The 25,408-nt window shown below is 48.5% G+C and overlaps 1 protein-coding gene across 1 annotated transcript in view; it reads left to right on the top strand.

Moving 5' to 3' along the window:
- The window catches only part of LOC138581134 (arf-GAP with SH3 domain, ANK repeat and PH domain-containing protein 1-like), a 1,625,721-nt gene that overhangs the window by 410,980 nt on the left and 1,189,333 nt on the right, over positions 1 to 25,408 (top strand). The window contains exon 3 of the mRNA XM_069652230.1: positions 7,497 to 7,642. Within this exon, the coding sequence (XP_069508331.1) occupies positions 7,497 to 7,642 (146 nt within the window). The remainder of the gene's footprint in view (positions 1 to 7,496; positions 7,643 to 25,408) is intronic.

The following is a 25,408-nucleotide window of genomic DNA, read 5'->3' as shown; positions in this document are numbered from 1 at the left end:
TACCCCTATGAGAATGAAAGACTTAAAGGTGAGTATATCTTTGGGTATTACTTTAGTTGCAGGCAGAAAAGTAGATTTGCTTCATAATCGCATAATGGATGTACTTACTATCTGTTTCCTCTGTGGCATTGTTGAAAAATACATGAATCTTATTTTTCTCATGAACTGATGGATCTGTTTACACCTTAAATTTGGCTGGGAACTGTGTAGGGACAAATGAGAGTCCTTTGTTTAGGACTTGTATATGTGCCGTAGAGAGCGATACGCTTGATATATTGTACATTGACCCAGGTGCATTTTCTATCTGTGTGTAATTATATGTAACAGCCCATGGTCTCTCGTTTTCTAAGGCAACTGTCCTTGCAAGCCTGCTAAATTCCAGCCCTCCCGGTCTTGCACAGTGGGCGCACCATCTTGCCTTGGCACAGTATAAATATCTATTGTTGTGTCATTTTACTTTGACTGGGTTCAAAATGTCCTTTCCTGTATTGTTTTTATTTTAGCTGCATCTGTGCTTTGTTCGTTCCACCTGGCCAGTTGCTGGGACACACATCTGACAGCTACAAAGATATTACAGTGCAGTTCCATCCCATGGACTTCAAGACACTGTTCGCCATGTTACTGTAACTTAATGTATTAAAATGGTTGACTGCTCGCCGCAGCAGCAGATACTGTTCCTTCATGTAAAACTCCCTTTTGGGTTCGTTCGGTCTTCAAATTCCTTTTCACTAGCTGTGACAGCCACTGCGGATATTTATTTATTTCATTTATATAGCGCACATACAACCATGAGGCATTGAGGCGCTGTTACAGGTCAGGTCAAGTAGTGGAGTTGTCATACAATATTTTTCCAGCATTAACTGTATTTGTTTGAAAAGAGCGCTTGCAGTGACCTTCGTAAAGCCACAGAATCCTATTCTCAGCTGTGCTTAGGCAGTTTAAATGGCAAATTCTTGTCACGTTTAATTCTCTGCAGGACACATTTACTCTTCTGTCTACTGATTCATGGTGCATAACTGTCATATGACTTCCCTCCTTATGTATATGCAGCATCCTTTTTCTACCTGCAATCTTCTGCCCTACTTGTGTAATGTTGTCGCCTAATCGATCCTATTTTAAAAGCACCCTATTTGTGCAAATGATGCCTTCATGCTAAGAACTATCTGACTCCCATTTGTGTAGCGCAACTAATTATTCTTTATGGCTGCTGCATTTTTAGGAACGTGTAGAGTGCAATTTCAAATGTGTCCTTTCTCACCTTACATTTTTGTTTGTTCTGAGGCAAGTAGGGTGGGGGTGGAGCTTCAACAGACTCTCTAGTCAATAATTGGCTCTCTACACTAGACACTGTCCTTAACCTTGCAGAGACAATAGACATAAAAGAGCTTTTACTGAACCCTACTCAAGTTGGGACTAACGCACTCAGCCTCATTGTCTACACCTCTCCACTAGTCGAATGTCTCCATTGTTTATCCTTCATGGCCGGCGAGACTACGTCACTGGCACTCTCCTTACTAACAAAATATAATGAACAACGTCCTCCTTGCTAAAATGAACAAAATCAAGCAACACCTAATTATAAAAATTATATTTCTTCTAGTGTGAACCTAGCTCAATAATAGCAGAGCACTTCACAGCAGAAGGGGGCCAGAATTGGCCTTGGCATTGTATACAGTAGTGCAGTACTGTTGATGTAGAGAGAGGCAGGCATTGTTGAAAGAGCTGGGTTTTTAGAGTTTTGTGGAACTGAGTATGGTCGGGCATTTTTAGCCTCTGTAGGTATAGCGTTCCAGATGATTGGGGCTTGGCAGCAGAAGGACTGCTTGCAAGTCTTCTCTTTTGATAGTTTTGTTACGAGGTGCGAGAGCCTCCACAGGTGTGAAGTTTAGCCACCAAGTATGTTGGTGCTCCCTTTGAGATTTCTTTGTAGGTGATACATGCAGTTTTGACTCAAATCCTGATGGGTTCCGGAAGCTAGTGAACCTCTCAGTGTTGGAGAGATATGGTCGAATTTTTGGGTTCCCATCAATGTGTGAGATCATGAGGGTTTGAACCATCGTGCAGAAGTAAAGCAGAAGGATGAAGTGTTTCATTTTGTGCCATGTAGAGAACAGTTTGCACCTTTCTAACTATGTGCTTTTGGAATAAAATTCTGTCAATGAAGCCCAGGGATTTGCCCAAGTTTGACAGCTAAGGGGTGAATCCTTCTAGGCCATATGGTCCAGCCATTGTTGCATGAGTTGTTGTTTGGTTGGGGGGCCAATAAGGACAAATTCGATCTTAGTGGGGTCCAGTTTGAGTTAGTAGTTTGACATCCATGTTTGAATGGGAGCCAAGAGATTTCCTGGAGCCACTGACCTTAAGGTGCAGCTGAGTGTCCTCAGCGAACTGATGGATGGCTATGTGGGATTATTTATGAGAGTTGTTAAGAGTTGCATGTATAGGTTGATACGGCTGGATGTCTACTGGATAGGTAGAATGCAAACCGTTTAATGATGGTTAAAGAGAAGCCCACCCTGTCCGCGAGGTGGTCAGGGTTCGGAGATTTATGAACAGTAGAGGGAATGAGCCTTCTGTGTCAGTGATTTGCAGCACATTGTCAACCACTTAGATAGTTGCAGTCTCAGTGCTGCATGTGGGTGTGGAAGCTGGACTGGAAATCACGGAGGAGGCCAAGGTGGTCTATTGTGGATGATTGAGTTGCAAATACTTTTTCAAGAACTTCCTGATAAATTGTAGACTCGTTATGGGTCTGTAGCTGGCTAGATCCTCTAGGTTTGACCCAGATTTCCCAGGAGTTTCTCTGATGATCTTATAATTCATTTTTCTATCTCCATTTTTATAAGACACACGAGATGGAAGGAATAAAAAATACATTTGACTTCCTACAGTGTGCAATTATTTTTTTGTTGTAAGAAAAGTAGTGAGAGAGGGGAAGGGTCAGTCGCTTTTCTATCCCCTAACCTAGATAGGCGGCACAGCAGCACTATCTAGCGAGAGTATATTGATCGGAGGGATAGCTAGTATCTTTCAGGGACATTTAGTAAACAAAAGGCTACTACAGTTTGAGGAATCATTAAAAGTAAAGATTGTTCTGTCTGTGTTGTGTGAACAATATATATATAGGACATCTTGAAGAAACAAAATACGTTTTTCGCAGATACTGGGATAAACTAGTCAAATGGATGTGATTCATAGATGACATTCTAATAATCTTCAATGGCACAGAGGAAGAACTAACGCATTTCTTGGGATCTCTAAATTTACATGACTTTGAGGTACATCTATGGTCGTCAAAAAATACAGTTTTTTTTATTTGAGAAATATGATTTTTGACAACAAAATTGAAACCAAGACATATTGGAAAATAACTGAAGCAAATACAACTCTAATGCCATTGAGTCATCATAAAAAGGTGTTATTAATATGATCCACTAAGGGGAATTTATTTCAGCCAGAAAAAAACTGCAGTAAAAATCTGTGGTTTGAGGAACAATGTGAGATAATTGAAAAAACATTTGCCCAACGGGCCTACAAAATGTCAACACTGAAAAAGGCTAACAATGTAGCTAAAACAGAAATAGGAAAGAACTTTTGACACCAAAACGTACTAATCTGAAAGAAATATGTTTGTTTATAACGAGATTAAATAACCAAAGAAAAATTGTGAACAATATACTAAGCAAATATCAGAATAGGTTGTTTGCTGACAAAGAATTAGTGAGCTTCCCGGAAAACAGAGTATAGTATTTTAAAAAACACATACATCACTTGTCATCAAATGTTTCAAACCCAAAATACAAATGGCAAAGGGAAAATGTGGTTACATCATTCACCAAAAGGTTTTTTCAAATGTGGAATGTGCAGTTTCTGTAAATATGGACTGAGCAATAAAAAGGACTATTCAGATAAACAGTGCAGCATGATTTTTATTGATACATTCACTAATTGCAATGCTACATATGTAATATGTTATACAATGCATCTGTGATCAAATCTATATAGGAAGCACAATAAGAACATTGAAATCTTGTATATATGAACACGTAAGAATAAGAATCAAGGATGTCAGACAACCGTTAGCAAACCATTGGATGCAAGAATACACTGAGAATGACATGAATGATCTGCACTTTTGTTACATAGAACGTATCAGTCCATCCAAGAGAGGTGGAAATAGGGAAATGTGCCTACGACAACAGAAAGTATCATTAATATTTTGTTTCCAGACAATGAAATTGTCTTAAAAAAAAAAGATAATTAACTAAATTAATTATGAAATACATTTTTCAACGTGGAGAAACAAACTATTTTTGAAGAAAATTCATCTGCATATATGTTATGTTATTGTTTAATTAGAATTGGTGATGTTAAGCACATCAATGCTGCAAATATACTAAAAACAAATACTGTCCTATCCAAAAAAATAAATGGAAACAATGCATTATTAGATGCAAGAAAGAGGTGAGTAGAATGCACACAAGTCTTTTGGGAATAATAAAGTAAGCATAAGCTGTCTGCAGTGAAAGCAAACCACCTTGAAGAACAGTCTATCTTTGCTTTTTACTAAAACGAGTAAGCAAAAATAGCTGACTCTTAAAGGTGGATCCAGGTACATTTGGCACATAGACGAAAATAAGTTACTGTAAAAAAAGGATAACTTCAATTTAAAACCCCTTTTCTTTGGATGCAATTAAGAGGAAATGAGTTGGAATATAAAGGGAATCAGTATGATTAAGGAAGGACAAGATGTCTGCCATGCAAGTAGTCTGGTAGGTAAGTCCATCCTTGCTTTCTACAAGAGCAAGTGGCAAGTAAGAATGCTGCATACACATGGAGAGGTGATAGCTTGTTACTGTGCTCACAAACATCTAACAGGGTGGTAAGTGTAGAGAAATGGGTTTAGAATCTATTAAGAGCAATAGTTTGCATTAGTGATGAATGCTGGATATAATTAAGAAGTAAAAATAGCAGTAATAAGAAAAACATTTGTTTAATAATAAAGACAAATTGCTCATAAGAAGTAATAGATGAATTGTCAATGGGACTTCATTGAATCAAAATAATTGGTTTGCAACCAATTTGATTGTTTTTAAAACCTGGAACACAAATTGAATATAAATAAGACCATGTATTTTTTGGGAAACCATATTGGATTTCAAAACTCTTAAGTGATTGGCGACAGACACATTGAAGGGTACTAACAATAATCTATTGAAGACATTAAAAATGGATAGGGATTCTTGCAGCAATTAATACATTGAACACATTTATATTTGTGAATTATTGATGACTAAATTGGATGTAAATGAATGCCTAGTATAGATTATGAATTTAATGAAAACATTATTAATAATATATTAGATTTTAATTTACATGAAGAATTTGAATTTTGGTCGAATAGAATTGTGTAATAAAATGTGTTTTAATTTTATTTTTCCTTGTTTCAATAATTGTGTGGTTGAAAAAAAAAACATTAGAAACATTGTGTCTACATTGTGATCAACTGCTGAAGATTTTGAAATTTGCATCAGTCCTGAAGCTCATATCAGTGGTAATAAACTATAGCTATGCCACTGTGTGAAATACACATCCGCTAAAATAATTATATTGTCCTATTAGTTTTCTGTAACCAATAGGAAATATTATTTTACTCAGGATAAGTAGAAAACTCAATATTATGTCGACCATTTCTTGAAGGCTGTTCTGTACCAAATAAGATGTGCACACAAAATAAGTAGTGTCATTTGTTATAAGCAAACTAATACAAGGGTTGATTTTTTTCATTTGTGGAAAGTTTTATTTTATTTTTAAGGCGCTATATAAATGCTAAGTAACATAACATAACATTTTTATTTTTTACAATGGTAGTGCACAGTTGGTGATTTAGTATCTATTGTTTTTTAATGTTACCCTACAAACCGATTGTAAACGGTATGTTTTTTCCCCGTTTTACAGAGAAAGCATGCTGTAAAGTGCACTATTTTGACCTACAATTTAAAAAGATTTCTCGGGTAAAGGAACTCTCCTGAACAGTTTTTGGTTAGTTGGGGTTCCCTATGCTTGGCCACTCCTACACATTCCTGGCAAATGTTTATGCTCCATATTAAACATTTTCCCATCTTCTGCTGGTGAGGTGCTAGAGCCAAGTGTACCAATCCCAGGGGGTTTGCCCTCAGCTCAAAGTAAGTGTCCTGCCAACAATGGGATACACTTAAGTCACTCTGGGTCTTTGTCCCTTTCCCTTGGCCAGGTCTGAGCGCTTGCAGGTCTCTCCTGATATCCAGGATATGAAACTGGTGTGATTGATAAACAAGCTATAGTGTTGCACTCTTGTCTGGCATAAAAGTTGTAGTTTGTTAATATCAATGACAGTATATACGTCTTTGCACCAAGGAAGGTACTGTGCAGCACAGCAACCATGGGGCAGGGCATTTCAACAGAATTCTTTTCAGCCCTATTGAATTAAAATAAGGTTTCTAGAAGTAATTTTTTTGGTTAAAAAGAGTGTGTGAAATAAGGGTGTCCCAACACACTGAAGGGGGAGAGGGAGGGGCGGTTCTCAGTTTCTGTACTCCTAAAATTGACCGGAGACCTACAAAAGGATTCAAGGGTTTTTTGAAGGGGCGATTAGTGCTTCTACATAATTTTTTATGCTCTCATTCATAGATTTGGGACGTCTACTGTTAAAAAAAACAGTGGGTGGTCATTCCAAGTTTTTAAAAGAGGCATAATGCAAGCCCTTGGCATCTGATAACTGTTCTCTTCTTAGAAATGCTCCATTAAACTAAACTTGAAGTTGAAATATTCTTCATCTGTGCTTTTGAGGTACGTTGGTCTTGCAGAGTCCTAGCACGACCACATTGTGGGGGTAATTCATGGATTATTTGTGCCGAAAAAAACTGGATTTGTGCGCCATTCTGCTGGCAAATCCCTGTTTAACAAATGGGGATTTGCAGGCAGAATGGTGCACAAATCCTGTTTTTTTTCCGCGCAAATAATCCATGAATTACCCCCTAAATGTACAGCAGCCCTTCCGCGAACGGCTGAGACTGTTGCATGAACAGCCATGCAGCACTTTTAAGAAATGCTGGCACTGACCAATGCAATGTTGAATAGATCTGATGAAGAAATGTGCCTCATGAAACGGAGAGCAGCTCTTTTAAAATGTGCTACCACAGTCACATTAAAAGGTATAGCGGACGTAATGAGAAGTTCTGGCATTCTCTAATGCAAAGTAAAGCAGAGATGATGCAAATGCCAAACATTAATGTGGCTTTGACATGATGGATTTCTGAAATGCATTTAATCCGTGGATCCATCGAGCTGCCTGTCACCACACCCTGCAAAACTGTCTATAGGCCAGCTACAAACAGCCTGTTGCTGGATTATCCATGTCGTTTCCAGGGCTGCAATCAAGACATGTGTGTTTTCATGGCTTTCAATTTCATGTAGAATTGCATTTGACCAACTATCACCCAAAAATCTATTTTCAGATCACATCATACACCTCGAAGCTTACATTGCCGCTCTGGAGAAATTTTCAACCAACTGCATAAACAACGGAGAAGAAGAGCTGGCTACAGCCTTTAAGACGTTTGCTGACCTGTCGAAAGAATTGCTTACACCAATGAAAAACGTGGTAGGAGTTCTCATTCTACGTTCTGGGGAATTTTGCAGGAGTTGTTGCTTTACTGGTTCCTAACCCCAAGCCTGCATGTAACCGTCTGCACCCTTCCTGGCAATGTGTTGAATCCTATCCCGTCTGATAGTCACACTTAATGGTGAAAAAACAGCGCTGGACCGTGTTTAGGTCCACAGGAGTGCGGCCGACAGTGCTCTTTAATTCATTGTCGGCTTTGGAATGGGAATGCAAATTAAATATTTATTTTTATGCGCCAGTGCCTCCACTTTGGCTTGGTTTTTTGAGACAAAAAAGGTGCAGTCAAAACCATGACCTGTACACCTTTCCACTCGAAAATCTTCCAAGCACTGACTTTTTTTTAGCGTTTATGTAGTATTTCTATTGCCAGTTCATGTGTGTTACAGCTAGAACAATTTATAGTGACCAGGATACGGGATGAGCTTAATTTAGGAGGAAGATTGTCTGTCTTGTAATGTTTGAAATCTCCATTCTCCAGAACATAATCCATGCACAACCCAATACTGAATGCAGAAGACCCAAGTGGAGTGGAACACCCCTATGGGGGAAAGCCTGTTTGTACGCGGTACCTTTCAGAACATTCCAGACACGTACTCTCCCTTCTAATCCTGTTCCTCTGGGAGAAATAACATAGAATAACCGCCTCTGCCTTTGGTTGCACATAAACACATTTGAATTGAAGAGTTGGTGGACTCATGGCCATTCCCCCTCAATTGATTTCCTTCAAGTTTGTATCTTCAAAATGGGAATGTGCGTAGGCAGGTATGTGGTCTGGCTGGGCGGTTCTACCTCCAAGACTTTGCTCCAGGATCAAGCAGATTGATCATCTGGAGGTGAAGCCTTCTCTGTTCTTCATTTTGTGTCACTGCGCATCCTGATATCAAAGACTTTCTATCCCTTTCATCAGGAAACACTAAGGAACTGCATTATCAGATCCCCTCCATGTACTTACAAAACAAGAGGACCCACAACTGGAAACCGTCTATAAGGTATCTATTCTGGTGTTGTAACCCTTCCGGTTATTATTTTAAGTGGGCTTCCAAATTCTCTAATATTCCACCACAGCTCTCTCACTGTCTTCTTTCAATCTGTTCGACGCACTGGATATGCTGTACCACTTGTCAATTTTCAGCATTCTTTCACTCGCTCCCCTCTTCAAGCAGCTTCTCTGTTCAGACTGGCCTTGGCTGCCATGTAGTACATACCACACAAACTGCCTCCGATCTCTTTCATGACATGTGCCAAGCATTCGGTCATTAGCACACCATCTCATAGGCTTTCTCTGTCACACTCTAGCTGGCATCCTTGTTGATCGTCAACATGGGTGAATACCAACCTTAGATTCTGCGAGCACCTAACTTCCCTTTCCTTAACCCCAATAGCCAAATGTATTTTATTTTGCATAAACTCCTTAAAACCTACACAAGAAGTGCATCAATAAATAATAAGCATATCATCACACAAACATGGTAGAACAGCTGTTTAAAATACACATTATGATGCTTAAGCAGCAACAAAACATATTTAGGCACAAATGTATTCTTAATCCTCATAGCAGCCATTAAACATTTCTTCAAGGCAATGACAAGATATTATGACATTAACCAACCCAATATCAGACACAGCAAACAACACTTCCTCTCAGGGTTGAGAAAATGCCCTGTAACACTGAATCCTGTTCTTAAATGGACATGTCATGACAAACTAACACCACCAGCCAACATAAGGAACTTGTAAGCAGCCTAACACTGATTAAACCAAGACGTTAATGTGGCAATGAAAACTTTTGTTGAGGAACATGATAAAATGAACAAAAGTAGCGGAAATTCATATTAGTTTCTCTTGAGTGATTATCACATACACGGCTAGAACCACAATCCTTTTCTATTGGCTGCCAATGGTAGTTGGTAAATTCTGAGTTTAGTAATACATGTACAAGCACGGGCACCCCATCCAAGATATGTTTCATCCTTATCACTCGTATACAATAAAAGGTAGATATGCTCGTAGGCTTTGTGTTTTTATTTCATCCTTCAGCACTGTAACAGATTATGATACCTATCTAATGTAATTTCCAAAAGCACTTATTTAGCATGTTGGGGCAAATTAAGCTAGTCCTCACACATATAAGAAGCCTCGGCATCATATAATCATGTTTTCACAAATGACAATCATCTCAAATAAAACCCATTTTCTAACTTTAAAATAACCTTGATTATGAACCTTGTCAAAAACACTTTTCCTTTCTTGAAACGGATATGCATAAAATATTAGGAGCCTACGGAATACTCTGCTTCCATTTTTTAACATCGAATTCCAAATGTAAGAAATCACTTGCTGCGGATGGACGCACTCCATGTTCTTCTTTCTGTCAATCTACATATGTGCATAATCGCCAAACACTTTCATCATAGTCCAAAACAACGCACTCAGAGCAGCTCTCAGTATCCCCAAGACCACATCACGCAGGCTTAGACGGGCCGCCCACTGGATCCCTGTAAAGGAGATTATCACCTTCAAGACCCTCACCTTAATGCATAAATGCATAAGCCTCTCGACCCTCCCTACCTAATGGAAACGATCATCAGAGATACCTCCTTGCGTCCTTAGTGAAGTTGCTACGCCAACCAATTATGCATCCCACCCATCAAAAGAACCAAACCAGGAGGGATCGGATTTCCACACTTGGCTCCCAAACTTTGGAATGCCTTACCCAACACACTCAGGGCTGAAACCTCCATCACAGCATTCCGCAAAGGCCTCAAAACCAAACTCTTTAACTAACATACCCCCCCCCCCCCGCCTACCCCCTACCCCTTCCCCTATCGTTACTCTGCATGCATCTGCACCTCAATGTAATCATGTATGTATATCCTGCCTCACTGTCATATAACTAAGTTTTTCTCTGTAACCAGTAACTAAACAGCGCCACAATGCCTCAGGGCTGCTGTGTGCTTTATACATGTTAATAAATAATAAATCATATCCCACTGCTCCACAAAGTTTTCACAATTGACAACCATCTCAAATAAAACCCATTTTCTAACTAAGCTCATCATATGTATTAAAAACTGCCAAAGAGGGTCCTGTGTATGACCAATTAACACTGCATCATCTTCACATGCCAAAATAGGAACTGCACGACCTGAAATGATGGAAACATCAAGTGGGGTCTTAGTCACACATTCATCCAGACCACTTGAACATACATTCAATAGTAAGGGAGCAATAATGCATCACTGTCGAACACCATGTGATACTGGAAAGGTTTTTAGTGCATTCTTCAGCCTTTTCATGTAGTATAAAGATGGTAGTATTCGACTATAATAACAAGCCGATTCATGGAATCAATGTGCGTAGAAAATTCCCGCGCAGAGGTGCCAAAACGTGCGATTCGCAGTAAAAGTGCGAAAATCGCAGTGCGACTGCGAAAATCGCAGGGAAACCAGCGCACATCGATTCATGGAAGTCCGTGCGCGAGAAAAATATTGGATGTGCGCTGAAAAAGTGTGCGGCGCACGCCGGCGCACAGGTCATCCAACGGAGTGCGCCACGGCCGCTGCGAAATCGCACATAGCACGGCGCACATTACAAAAGTAGGCGGAACACGGGGCGTAACACTCGGAATGGGGAACAACGCGTGAAAATATGGGCGTCACGGGGGAAGTACATGAGGCAAGTGCGCAGAACGCCCACACGCTCGCCTACAACTCGTATTCATGGAATCGAATAGGGCAAACGAGCGCACGGGCAAGACGCGCACAGGGCCAAACAAGTACGCCACAAGAAAGCAGGCGGTAGCGTCCCTGCACCTGAAATAAATGTGCGCCAAAATGTGCGCTAACAAAAAGCACCCATATACAGCTATGATGAATGATCCATACAGTGGCCCTCTAGGACAAATGAGGTGCAAAGGGGTACCGACAAACACGGACACCTGCTGTGTGAATAATAGCGTGTGAGTGTATTACGGGGTTCGCGGGAAGTTCCACACGCGATTGGCCTGGGCACGTGTATTCCGGGGTGTGCGGGAAGTTTCACACGGGAATTTGCAGAGTACGTGTATTTCGGTGTGCGCGTGAAGTTCCACACGCAATTTCAGCAGGGTACGTGTACTCTGGGTGCGCGGCAAATTCCACACACGAATTCAGCAGCCTACATGTATTTCAGGGGTGCCGGGGAGTCCCACACGTGAATTAGCCGTGTGGGTCCTCCCAGCTGTTCCCTCTACACCCTGCAGGCGGCCCACACCACAGGGGACTACCCTGCACCCCTGCACATGTCCCGCAGGCAGCCCATCCACCATGGCCATGCCCCCCAGCCAACCCACATGTCACCTTGCACTACTGCCCACCAACGCATGTCTCCCAGCACCCCCACCCCCAGCATCCAGGGGCACCCTCCACCAGGCCCCCACTCATGTATCCCAGCACCCCCACCCCCCTGCATCCAGGGGCACCCTCCACCAGGCCCCCACTCATGTCCCCCTGCACCCCCACCCCCCCTGCATCCAGGGGCACCCTCCACCAGGCCCCCACTCATGTCCCCCTGCACCCCCACCCCCCAGCACTCTGGGGCACCCTCCACCAGGCCCCCACTCATGTCCAACTCATGTCCCCCTGCACCCCCACCCCCCATCACTGTGGGGCACCCTCCACCAGGCCCCCACTCATGTCTGCCAGCACCCCCACCCCCCTGCATCCAGGGGCACCCTCCACCAGGCCCCCACTCCTGTCTCCCTGCACCCCCACCCCCCTGCATCCAGGGGCACCCCCCACCAGGCCCCCACTCCTGTCCCCTGTACCCCCACCCCCCTGCATCCAGGGGCACCCTCCACCAGGCCCCCACTCCTGTCCCCCTTCACCCCCACCCCCCTGCATCCAGGGGCACTCTCCACCAGGCCCCCACTCATGTCCCCCTGTACCCCCACCCCCCAGCCGTTCCATTTGCCTGGGTACGTGTATTCCAGGGGCGCACGGGTAGTCTCACACGCGATTCCATCAGGGTATGTGTATTATGGGTCCGCGTGAACTTCCGCACGCGATACCAGCAGGGTACGTGTATTTCGGGGTGCGCGGGAAGTTCCACACGCGACTGGGCCTGTGAGAGTGGGGTACGTGTATTCCAGGGGTGGGCGGGAATATTTACTCGCGACTGGGCCTGGGAGAGCGTGTTACGTGTATTCCTGGGGTGGGCGGGAAGATTTACACGGTCGCCTACAACGCGCCAAAGAATAAAAGGTCCAATCCTGAAACACGTACGCCAGCATGAAGCAGGCGCACGTCCCGCGCAGCATAAAAGAGTGCGCAAACAACAAACAAGCTCAGACGCCAGGATGAATATACCGTTCCTAGCAGCAGTGGCCGTAGGATACCGCACGAGGAGGAGAAGGATAGTCGGGGCCAGAATCTTCACACCCAGAACCAGCCTATTTGGTATGCCTGATGACCAGGTGTATGGGAGGTACAGGTTTCCACCACACATAATACTCGACCTGGTCAGTGAGTGGGAGGATGACCTCACATCACCCACCCTGTGCTCCCAAGCACTCAGCCCCCTGGAGAAGGTCCTCAATGTACTGCACTTCTTGGGTACCGGATCATTTCAGCGGACAAGTGCCATAGTGGGGGGGGGGGGTGTCACAGGCCACGCAGTCACGGTGCCTACACCAGGTGTTGGCCATCATCACTGCACGCCCATCAGTCCGCAGGCACATATACCTGCCCAGAACACCTGCAGAAAGGTAGGCTGTCAGCCAGGATTTCTACAGGGTGGCACAATTCCCCAAAGTGCTAGGTGCCATTGATTGCACCCATGTGGCTCTACGTCCCCCCAGGGCATCTGAGCAAATCTATAGAAACCGCAAGCACTGGCATTCCATCAACGTTCAGGTAGTATGTGATGCCAAGGGAATCATCACCTCAGTATATGCCAACTGTCCAGGGTCCACCCACGACAGCTTCATTTACAGGATGTCAATCCTAAACCGGGACATCGAAGCTGGGCGGCATGGCGATGCATGGCTGCTTGGTGAGTAGAAATGCCACAGCACACGCATGCATGACAGATACACTAATGATCCCCATCACAACCTCCCCAGGGGACAGTGCCTACCCTCTGAGCACACACATGATGATGCCAATTCGGAACGTCATCACGCCTCCCGAGGTAAGATACAACACAGCCCATATTGCAACACGGGTCATAGTGGAGCGCACATTCGGAGTGCTCAAGTCACGCTTTCGCTCCCTTGGCCGTTCTGCTGGGCAGCTGTTATACGCTCCCCCAGTAGTGTGCAGGATCATAGTGACAGCATGTGTCCTGCACAATGTTGCAACACGCCGGGGCCTGGCTGTGGACATGGTGGTGCCCCCACATCCCCAACCACATGCACGCCCGCTGCGCATGGGAGGGTAAAGGGCAGGGGGTGAGGCAGCTGGTGGCTAAATACTTCACATAAAAAGCACACCCCTGTGGAGTGCACACAGCCCTGGCACATACCATCCGACAATCAATGATGACTCAATCTGACAATTCTGATGAATTAAGGGACAGTCAACTGTCAGAACCATAGCAGCCTGAGATTGTTCATCTGGAAGTGTCATAATGTGTGCATCCCTACCTACACAAACACCACCAATGCAGTGTCCTCAAAAGACACACTTCCATGCAGCAAAAATGAATACCCACTTGCAAAATACAACATGAGAACAGTGCCATGTCACCCAACCCGGCACGGCCACACAACACACCATGGCATGTCATGCAATGTGAGAGCAAACAAATTAATCCCCACAACATGCCCCAAGTGTCACCAACTACAGTGTCCCTAATGGAAACTGGCCACACATGAAATGCTCACAGTAATGCAGGACCAACAACACACATTACCAAATACTTACTAATAATACCAATCACCTACACAACCTCCAACCTACCATAAACATGACAGTACGGACTTAAAAAATTGGTAGCCTCACTACCTGATAATGCCAGCACTTCGAACACTTCCAACTATACAGTGTTAGCGCCACGCAAGAGTGTAGGTACACTGCTTACAACATGGACTCCAGTTCCAAAGTAGACCGCCTTGTGAAGACATGAGAAATGGACCTGCAAATTAGGAGGATGAGATGGATGCAGAGGCACATATCAATACACCATGCAGTGTACAATACAACAACAATATGCACTAGGAATGTATACACAGTATTGACTACAGACTGCTCACACATCAGATGGGAGTCCAACGTCAACGTGTAAGTCAATGTCACTTGGGCACACCCTTTGCAAGCCCATGGAAACGGGAAGCAGGAGGGGTGTGTTTCACACAAACCCAAGCATCTGACCCAAATTCAGGACAAGCCTGCATGTGCCCGCCACAATACAGCATATGCCCACGGGAGCCACACAAGGCAACACACTGTCAAATAAATCAAGATTCAAAAATCAAAAAAAAGAATTAAAAAATAACAAAAATCAAAAATCAAAAATGGCCATGAATGGGCCCGGGTAGGTGGGGGAGGTCACCCAGGAGGTCCAAGGACAGGGTGCACACCAAAACCCACCTGTGTGGATCTTGCGGAAAAAAAAACACCTCCATGGGCACATGGCCTGCACGGCTACCCTATTGTGGGAGAATTGCTGCTGTCGCTCTCCTCACCCTCTGCAGCTGCATCAGGAGGTGGTGGCACTATGGGAGGCAGCCCACGCAAAGCCCTAGTCTGGTCCTCCATGGCAGCAAGCATGCGGGTGTGGAAGGTCTGGTTCTGGAGGATAATTGTGCGTAGGTCCCCATGCAACAACTCACGGGATGCCTGGACCTCCGCCCTAGTTGCCTGCATCTCAGCTGAGAGCGTACGTGTGAGCCGCTCCAGCTGCTGTTCTGTCCTCGTGTTAGCTGAAGCCTCAAGCTCAACCAGAGTTGCCCTGAGCTGACGGAGTTCCACCCTCAGGGCTTCCCTGTGGTCCTGGGACTCAATAGAAATGGCTTCCCGCAGAGTCTCCAGTGCCGCCCACCTGTCCCTGTTGGACGCCAACATGTCCTCCCTGTGTGACTGGCTAATGGAGTCTGTTGCCTGCTGTAGTTGTTCAATTAGCCTTTCTTGGGGGACAATGGAAGTGGCCACCCTATCCATGGCCTGAGCCATCATCTCAGTTGATGCTGCCTGTTGGTTTGCCATACCGTATATGGATTGCTCCCATGCGTTATTGCCAGGTGGCGTACGGCCACCGTGTCGGCGGGCACCACACCTGTCTGGGGCAAGGCGAACTGCGCCTTGCTGTGCCGGCACTGCCTGAGGCTGCAGGACTGCATTCCCCCTCTGATCTGCTGGCCCAGGAACAGGATCAGATGTAGCGGAGTGTGACCCTGCATCCGTAACCACCAAAGGCGGACCTACCAACACTGACATCCCCATTGAGGGTTCTACCCCTGGTGCAGGTGGGTTGGACAGTACAGAATCCCTCCCAGAAACACTTACCTGCGATGGCACATAGGTCTCATCATCCGAATCGACACCTGAATAGAGCTCGGGGGAGGTGCACCCAGAGACACCCCTTGAGATGACGGCCTGCAGCAAGTGTGGGTTCTCACCCACCACCACACCACGTCCCTCACTGGTGCCCGGTCGGGCCTGACCCCTCCTGGGTCTGCACCATCTCCACAACCCCAGCAGTATCAAGTGTGTCATCCCCTGCAAAGACATGAAAGAAAAGAAATGGGAACAGGCATTAGCAACATGGAACACAATTAGGGCTGAGAAGCAACAGAAACAGTACTTCATTGACGCATGTATCACATGACTATAACCCTCCCATGCATGCACTGGCACTGCGTATGAAGGGGAGGCAAATGGCACACATTGATGACACCAAGATGGAAGACCAACAAATTTGCTGCATGCTGCCTAGCAGTGCCATCACACATTGGCCTGTGATTGGCATGTCCAATACACATACATGACACATGCCATCACACAGATGGCATGTACCCTAGCCATGTCACACATGTGACAATAGGACTGAGAAATGCCTAGTGAAAGTGGTGGAATGCAGACAATCAGCCTGAATTAACACAGAATAACATGCAACTATGTTGTGGCAAGATGACAATTCAAGGGCAACTGGCGTGAGGTTGGGCTGAATGTCAACTGTTACCAGAAGGGATACTGCAACACCCAAATCCTGGTGCGCAGAATGTATTGGATGAAGCACATGGGTGACACAAACCACTCAGGCACACACCCCCTCACCTGGCACTCAATCAGAAGCACTCACACACACACACCATGCACATGGATGACACACACATTCATGTGCACTCACCGGACAATGCCTCGTAATCTTGCAGGTCTCCCACGCCTTGGATCTGTTCCTCCGTGACGTAGGTCCCAGCAACATACTCATGTGGAGTGAGTTCTATGTCCTCTGCCGGAGACCCACCTCCAGTCACTAGAGTTGCAGCATGACTTGAGGCCAGCTTTTTCTTTGCCCTGCGCTTAAGGTCATTCCAGCGCTTGTAGCAATCATTAGCTGTGCGCCTCACGAATCCAAGGCCACTTATGAGTTCCGCAATGGTCTGCCAGTGTGCCTGACGTTGTGCAGGTGTGGTCTTGCATCCTGCAGTAATCACCATTTTGCTGTCATGTGCGGACACATACTCCACAAGTGCATCAAGTTCGGCCTGATTGAAGCTGGGCTTCCTTGGTGTGCCGGACTGTGTAGCCGTGTCTGGGGCATCAGCCTGTACTGGACGAGCACTCTTCCTCTTCCGCTTGGTAGGTGGTGGTGATACTGAGTGTCCTACGCCGCTCTGGACACTAGGGGCAGGAGCCCCGGTGGACTGTGGACTAGGAGTGTGGGAATGAACACTCACCATGGGACTTGGTGCAGGCATTAGCTGAAGTGTGATGTAGTCAAGGGGAACGTCAGCAGGATGGACTAGGACCGACACTGTCCTGGCTGGGACACTCAGAGCTGGGGTGGATGGAGCCACAGCTGCCCCTGCAGCCTCCCCACCCTGCCTACTCGGGGCAGCAGATGACATAGCTGCCCCTGATCCACGTGGGCTGGTGACACCAACGTGCACCGCCACACGTGGCCTAGACCTGCTGACCTGGAAGTCAGCCATGGAGTCACCCAGTGCCAGGTCTGGTGCCACAATGGGCTGGTCCAACAAGAGCTGAACAGGGATGGTGTCAGCCACATTACCCTCAACTGGGGAGGGGGCATGGGTGTCCCTGACTGGTCACCCACACATGGGGGGGCTAGGGGCATCCTGCAAGTCCTGGCCACGCCCCCTACCGTATCCACCACGGCCACCTCTTGTGGCTCACCCACCTTTGCCGCCTCCCAACCATGGCACTGACGTTGTTGTTCGTCTGGGAGTTGCAGTAAACTATTGTCCTGGGCAATTGGGGGTCAAAGGGGTAGGGTACTATATGGAATTCGTACCCTAGTGCTCTAGCAAGGCTGTATGTGACCCCTGGGGGAAGATGACGGGTCACGCAACGCACAGGCACCCCGAAAAAGGGAGATAATGTGCACGCAACCCCTCCTAGACCACGTGCGTGGAAAAAAAAACCTGCACTACGCTGTGGCACCCAGAAACACAAAAATGAACGTATGCGTGTCACACGCAGCCTAGACTGACCTCTGAAGGGGTAGGCAACACGCGGGGCAAGCAACACGCGGGGCAAGCACAGATGTCAAATACGTGCGCGACTCACCGTCTGCCAGGAAAAATCACGTGAAAAAAACACGCGTGTGCGCGTTGGCAACACCCCCGCCAAAAGAAGAATTGTACGCTTTCTGAGGAGACAGGACAACAGGAGAAGTGAACGCTGTTTGAGGAAACAGGCCCAGGAAAAAGACAAGAAGACAATAAGCTGTCAGAGGTAACAGGGAGTACGAACTTGGAACGCCGTGAAGTAAATCGCGTGTGAACCGACAAGAAGTACAGATTTCACCCACTCGCTCTCCACGAAAAGCACGTACAAGGAAATGGCGTTCTACACGTACCTTTTAAACATGCCCACACGTCCAGCGTCACTTCCGCGTGTACGCGCTAAGGCCCCATCCTCCAATTACACGAGCTGACACTCTGACATGCAGTCATTGGACGTGTAACATGCACCCGTGTACAGGGAAATGCCCGCGCACGCACGTCAGACACGCATACGCGCTGGTGGCCTTCGGGCCAATGAATTTGCGTACGTGTGCTGACGCGCTTACGCGCTAAGGCCCTTTCGTCAAATTACATGCAGACGTGCTGGATTTTCACGTGCCAAATCACTCCGTATCAAGCTGGCCACACGTAAGCACACGGAAGACCACGCTCCTGCCCAGAAGGCCGAATTACTGCCCCCCAGAGCCCCGAGCACGCTCCCATCTGCCATCTGCTGCTGCCTGATTGCCTGCTGCCCACGTGCCCTGCCATTTGCTGCCTGCACATCAGCCAGGGATGCTGTTGCTGTGACCACCCCTGCTGGAACCGAAGACTCCGGACTGGGATTCCATCGCTCCACTGCCCAGCCCCAGGACCCAGTTGCCCACCCACTCCTGCCTCTGGGGTTGTCATGTCGGGCACTGCAACATCTGGCACCACTGACAACCCCCGGCCAGAGAGGCAGAGGGGCACCAGCTTCACTGCCACCGAAGTTGGTGTCCTGGTGGAGCAAGTCCTGGGGCAGTATGATGCCCTCTTCGGAAGTTTGCACGCCGACAAGGAAGGACGGACTCAGATCTGGATGGACATCGTGACTGCCATCAACGCGGAGGGGGTGGCAGTCCGACTATTCCATCATGTCAAGAAGCGCTGGGAGGACTTCAGGTCCAGGACCCTCAACAAGGCCCGGCGCCTCTTGAAGGCAGCGGGGTGCCGGGGCCACTTGTCGGACGATCAGATGAGGGTCCTGGAACGCATATCCCCAGCGCTCCACGTCCAGGTCCTTGAGAGGCAGACCCGTCTGGAGTTGAGCGGTAAGTGTACATGCATCATGATTGTAAGCTGTGCGTGTGGTGATGTGCCAGTAGTGTGCAGGTTGCACATCTGTTTGTATGGGGCCAAGTATGGGTGGGGGTGTACAGGGCCGTGAGGCTAACACATGCGAGGGCTCTCATGTGTGAGACATGGATGGTGCTTGTGTGTGTAGGCTTGCATGCCAAATGCAGTTGTGTGGGCACACATGTTTGGATGAATGTGTATGTAAGTAGGCATGTTCGTGATGTCACAACATGGATGTTGTTTTCAGCTGCATGTATCAGCACTGTGTACATGTGCATGTGTGTGTATTTGACAAGGGTGCAACAGTGATGCAACATGGATGCATGTGACAGCGGGATGTGGAAGCCTGATTGGCAGATGTGACATGGATGCCGATCTGAACACTGCGACAGTTGGCAGAGGTGTACACATGCATGCAAGTGTGGTGGTGTGTGTGCAAGTGTAGTGCACTCCCTATGTTGCATGTGATGTCTGGCTCACCTTTGCCTGCTCATGCTGTTGTATGTGTATGGATGGTGCTGGCTGTTGCGATATGGCTGTGGTATGGCTCATGTGTGCAAGTTGAAATGACATGTGTGTTGGCGATTGTGATGCCATGTCTGAGGTTTGCCAATGCCACTCATGTACAACTGTCATGTGTTTATGTGTCCATTGTACAGTGCCCTGATGCCTGTGTTTTATTTCTCACTGTCTGCAGCGTCAACTGTTGAAGAGGGCAGAGAAGGTGCTGTGGAGCACAGCGGCGGGGATCGCACCGCCAGCCGGAGACGCAAGGCCCAGCTACCCTCCCAAGTTGTGATCTCGTCGGGGAGTGAGGAGTCCGGTGCCGCGTCCCAGGCCGCAGCTGCCGGGGGGAGGTCCAAGAGGCGGAGGTCGGAGTTGGACTCCTCGGCAGCAGAAGGGGCAGCTGGGACCCCGCAGGGCCCAACGGGGGAAGATGGCACGGAGTCATCCAGGTTGGTGGGGGGTTTGGTGGAGGAGGAGGCCGTGCAAGCAACAGAGACAGGGTCTGGAGGTGGGGATTCCACTGGTGCTAGTGGTGCAGTGCAGGACCAGGGACAGGAGGCAGCACAGGCCGCCGCGGAGGTGCCTGTGTGCAATCCTGTCCCTGATCCTGTCACTGCATCATCTTGCACCAGCAGGGATGCCTACGTCCAGACCCGTTTTCAGGCAGGGGATGAGCTCACAACAACTGGCCTTCCTCTGCCTGCGGACGTGGCTATCCGGGTCCGGGTTGAGCCTGTCCTGACTGGTGTGGCGTTGCGTCAACGGGCCATGCGAGGTGACCTGCAGTCTTTTCATGAGGAGACTGCACGTCATCTCGAATGGCTCGTTGACCGCGTCGGCCTACTGGGACAGGTCACCCAGGCCGGATTCCTCCGTTTGATGGGGCTTGCTCAGACCCCCTCCTCAACTGAACCCTCTATGCGCCAGTCGTCCTCCGTGACATCTTCCCACCCATTTGTCACCTGGGTGCCCTGTGGAGCTGCCTCTGACGGTGCGGCCAGGCTGGTGGAGGCATCCCTGCCCCAGTCGGGAGTCGGACGTCCAGCCGGGGTGGCCACATCAACGACTGCACCGCAGCCGGTGGAGGATGTGCAGGCAGCAGGAGCCAGGGCACGTGCACAGGCACAGCAGCAGCAGCAACGAGGTGGGAGCCATGATGGCTCGGGGCCTTCGACATCGGAGGGGCAGCATCGGCCAGAGGGCAGGAGGACCCAGGACGGGAAGTGTCTTCCGTGTGGCAGCGGTTGGGCCACGCCATAGATGCGGAGCGGCAGCGGGCGGAAGAGGCACGGCTCACAATGGTCAGGGCGGAGAACTCCATGCGGAGGGCCCTGAGGCGGGCCGAGTGCCTCGAGGCAATCCGCAGGGAGTTGGAGGTGAACATGACGACGGCTCTGCGGACCCTCGGGGCCATGGAGGAGGACCGCCTCCGGGACATTGAGCAGGAGTTCGATGATGCCCTGGCCCGGAACATCCCGAAGTGAGCCGTCGGACTGGCCCGCTGCCCTTGTAAATAGTTCTGTAGTTAGTGTTAGGTTTCCTTTGATTTTGCATTTTTTTTGGACCTTTTGGACAATGGGCCACATTTTTGTATATAGTTTTTTTTTATTAGGTAGTGTTATTAGATAGGTTTCATCTCTTCTGTTGGGATCATGGACCCTGGATTGTTTATCTGTATATAGTTGACTGTTGGATTTTCTATTTTTTTTTTTATAATTTACCTCTGGAGCAATGGTTTTCGATTTTAATTTTCCATTGGATTTACTTTTGTGAACTGTGACTTTGGACACCTTTCCTTTGGATTATGATTTGTGGTTTTACATTATTTTACGGACATGCATCTTTCTTTTTTTTAATTCCCATTTTCGTTTGTTTATTTTTGATTCAATTTATGTTGCTTTTAATACATATTTTTTCTTCAAACTTGAATGTGTAGTATCATCTCATTGGTTTCATGCATATCATGATATGGGTTTTGACATTCACTGACACCCATTGTGTGTATGTGAGGGACATGTGTTCATTTACAAACTTGCCATTGGGGTTGTATCATGTAATTGCCATTTCTAAGTGGGTGGATGCAATACTTGGGTGGGTGTTTGGCATTTGGAGGCTGCCCATAAGGCCCAAGGATCTAGATTGTGATGACATGTTGGCTGGGGGACATGTGTCGGGGCCTGCTGGCAGGTGCCCCTGACTGGTGGGGGGTGGGGGTGCTGGGAGACATGAGTGGGGGCCTGGTGGAGGGTGCCGCACAGTGCTGGGGGGTGGGGGTGCAGGGGGACATGAGTGGGGGCCTGGTGGAGGGTGCCCCACAGTGCTGGGGGTGGGGGTGCAGGGGGACATGAGTGGGGGCCTGGTGGAGGGTGCCCCACAGTGCTGGGGGGTGGGGGTGCAGGGGGACATGAGTTGAACATGAGTGGGGGCCTGGTGGAGGGTGCCCCACAGTGCTGGGGGGTGGTGGTGCAGGGGGACATGAGTTGGACATGAGTGGGGGCCTGGTGGAGGGTGCCCCACAGTGCTGGGGGGTGGGGGTGCTGGGAGACATGAGTTGGACATGAGTGGGGGCCTGGTGGAGGGTGCCCCACAGTGCTGGGGGGTGGGGGTGCAGGGGGACATGAGTTGGACATGAGTGGCGGCCTGGTGGAGGGTGCCCCACAGTGCTGGGGGGTGGGGGTGCTGGGAGACATGTGTGGGGGCCTGGTGGAGGGTGACCCACAGTGCTGGGGGTGGGGGTGCTGGGAGACTTGAGTTGGACATGAGTGGGGGCCTGGTGGAGGGTGCCCCACAGTGCTGCGGTGTTGGGGTGCAGGGGGACATGAGTGGGGGCCTGGTGGAGGGTGTCCCACAGTGCTGGCGGGTGGGGGTGCAGGGGGACATGAGTGGGGGCCTGGTGGAGGGTGCCCCTGGATGCTGGGGGGTGGGGGTGCAGGGGGACATGCGTTGGTGGGCAGTAGTGCAAGGTGACATGTGGGTTGGCTGGGGGGCATGGGCATGGGCTGCCTGCGGGATATGTGCAGGGTAGTCCCCTGTGGTTTGGGCCGCCTGCAGGAGCCGTGGAGGGTGTCAAGTGAACAGCTGGGAGGACCCATACGACCAATTCACGTGTAGGACTGCCTGGCACCCCCGGAATACACGTAGGCTGCTGGATTTGCGTGTGGAATTTCCCTTGCACCTTGGAATACACGTACCCTGCAGAAATCGCATGTGAAATTTCACGCGCAACCTGAAATACACGCACCATGGACAATCGCGTGTGGAACTTCCCGCGCACCCCGAAATACACGTGCCCAGGGCAATCGCGTGTGGAACTTCCCGCGCACCTTGGAATACACGTACCCTGCTGAATTCGCGTGTGGAACTTCCCGCGCACCCCGAAATACACATGCCCAGGGCAATCGTGTGTGGTACTTCCCGCGCACCTTGGCATACACGTAACCTGCTGAAATCGCATGTGGAACTTCCCGCGCACCCCGAAAAGCACGTACCCAGGGCAATCGCGTGTGGAACTTCCCGCGAACCCCGTAATACACGTACCCTGCTGATATCGCGTGTGGAAGTTCACGCGGACCCATAATACACGTACCCTGATGAATTTGCGTGTCAGACTACACGCGCAACCCTGATATACACGTACACAGGCAAATCGCACTGCTGGGGGGTGGGGGGGGTGGTAGAAAGGAGTGGGGGCCTGCTGGCAGGTGCCCCTGGATGCTGGGGGGTGAGGGTGCTGGGAGACATGCGTTGTTGATCAGTAGTGCAAGGTGACATGCGGCTTGGCTGGGGGGCATGGCCATGGTGGATGGGCTGCCTGCGGGACATGAGCAGGGGTGCAGGGTAGTCCCCTGTGGTGTGGGCTGGCTGCAGGGGCCGTGGAGGGTGTAGAGGGAACACCTGGGAGGACCCACACGGCCAATTCACGTGTAGTGCTCCCCGCGCATCCCTGAAATACACGTGCCCTGATGGAATCGCGTGTGATACTTCCCGCGCACCCCTGAAATACACGTACCCTGATGGAATCGCGTGTGATACTTCCCGCGCACCCCTGAAATACACGTACCCTGATGGAATCGCGTGTGATACTTCCCGCGCACCCCTGAAATACACGTACCCTGCTGATTTTGCATGTGATAGTTCCCGCGCACCCCTGGAATACACGTGCCCTGATGGAATCGCGTGTGTTACTTCACACGCACCCCTGATGTACACGTACCCAGGACAATCGCGTGTGAAACTTCCCGCGAACCACTGAAATACACGTTCCCCGCTTGGCGTTTGCTGTTTGGCAGCCCTGTGAACTGGTCCAGAGTTAGCGCAGCCCTGTGCGATGAATTGGGAATTGTGATGGCTTTTCCTTGCGCGAGGGCGTTCTTGGGGGCGTAACTGGCGCTGCTGCAGGGTTGCTGCGCCACTCCTGGTTTTGGAGGCTAAAATCCATGAATACGCTGTGCGATGAAATGGATTTTATCGCATGCGGCTGGCGCAGTGTATCGCACGGGGACACTGTGCGCCAGCCGCGTGCGCCACTTTTGTGCGAAATTCTATGAATGACCCTGTTAGTTTCTTCGCTACCCATTGTGTGTATGTTGTTTCTTGTGAACTGATTGGTTAACACTTCTGGAGCACATTAGGTAGTGATCCCTTTGGCAACTGCACTGTGTTGCTTTGTGAGTTTCATAGTGACAGTGTAATTGCAAAATATGTGTGATTTTCCAGACTTGAATACTAAGTAATTTGGCAAAACTTGTGTATGATCTTCTAAAACTGAATCCTAGTATTTTGCTACTTGTCACGGGAATTGGAGCACCTACATTCGAATTTCAAACATTGTGCTATTTTTCACCAAACAAGTAGAAATAATTTTACCACTTACCTTGCTTTGTGGAACGAGTGCCTGTCACGAAACACGGGCCCTTTAACAGGGAGACCGGGATCAGGTGGGAATGACGTGGGAGCGGGGAGGAAAGAAAGGGAAGGCAGTACGAGTTTAGTGTAAGAATAAAGAAGACGTTGTCACTAGCTCCGGCTACCCGGAGTTCATCCTTCCAGCTTGGCGGATGAACCCACCTCGCCAAACCGCTGTTCCAGCATCCTCTTCTGGTGTGCGCCTGCACACAGGTGATGACGCCGTGCTCTCAGTTACCCGATCCCGGGTCTCCAGTGGGAAATCATCCCAGGTGCTCCATGCTGTGTGTACACCACACTGGCCTTGATTCCAAGTGCTCGGTAGT

This window comes from Ambystoma mexicanum, chromosome 3p (assembly GCF_040938575.1).
Source record: "Ambystoma mexicanum isolate Mex_15411 chromosome 3p, UKY_AmexF1_1, whole genome shotgun sequence".
NCBI classification, from domain to species: Eukaryota; Metazoa; Chordata; class Amphibia; order Caudata; family Ambystomatidae; genus Ambystoma; species Ambystoma mexicanum.
Note: the sequence above shows the minus strand (reverse complement) of the source record. Positions and strands in the feature narration are given on the sequence as shown.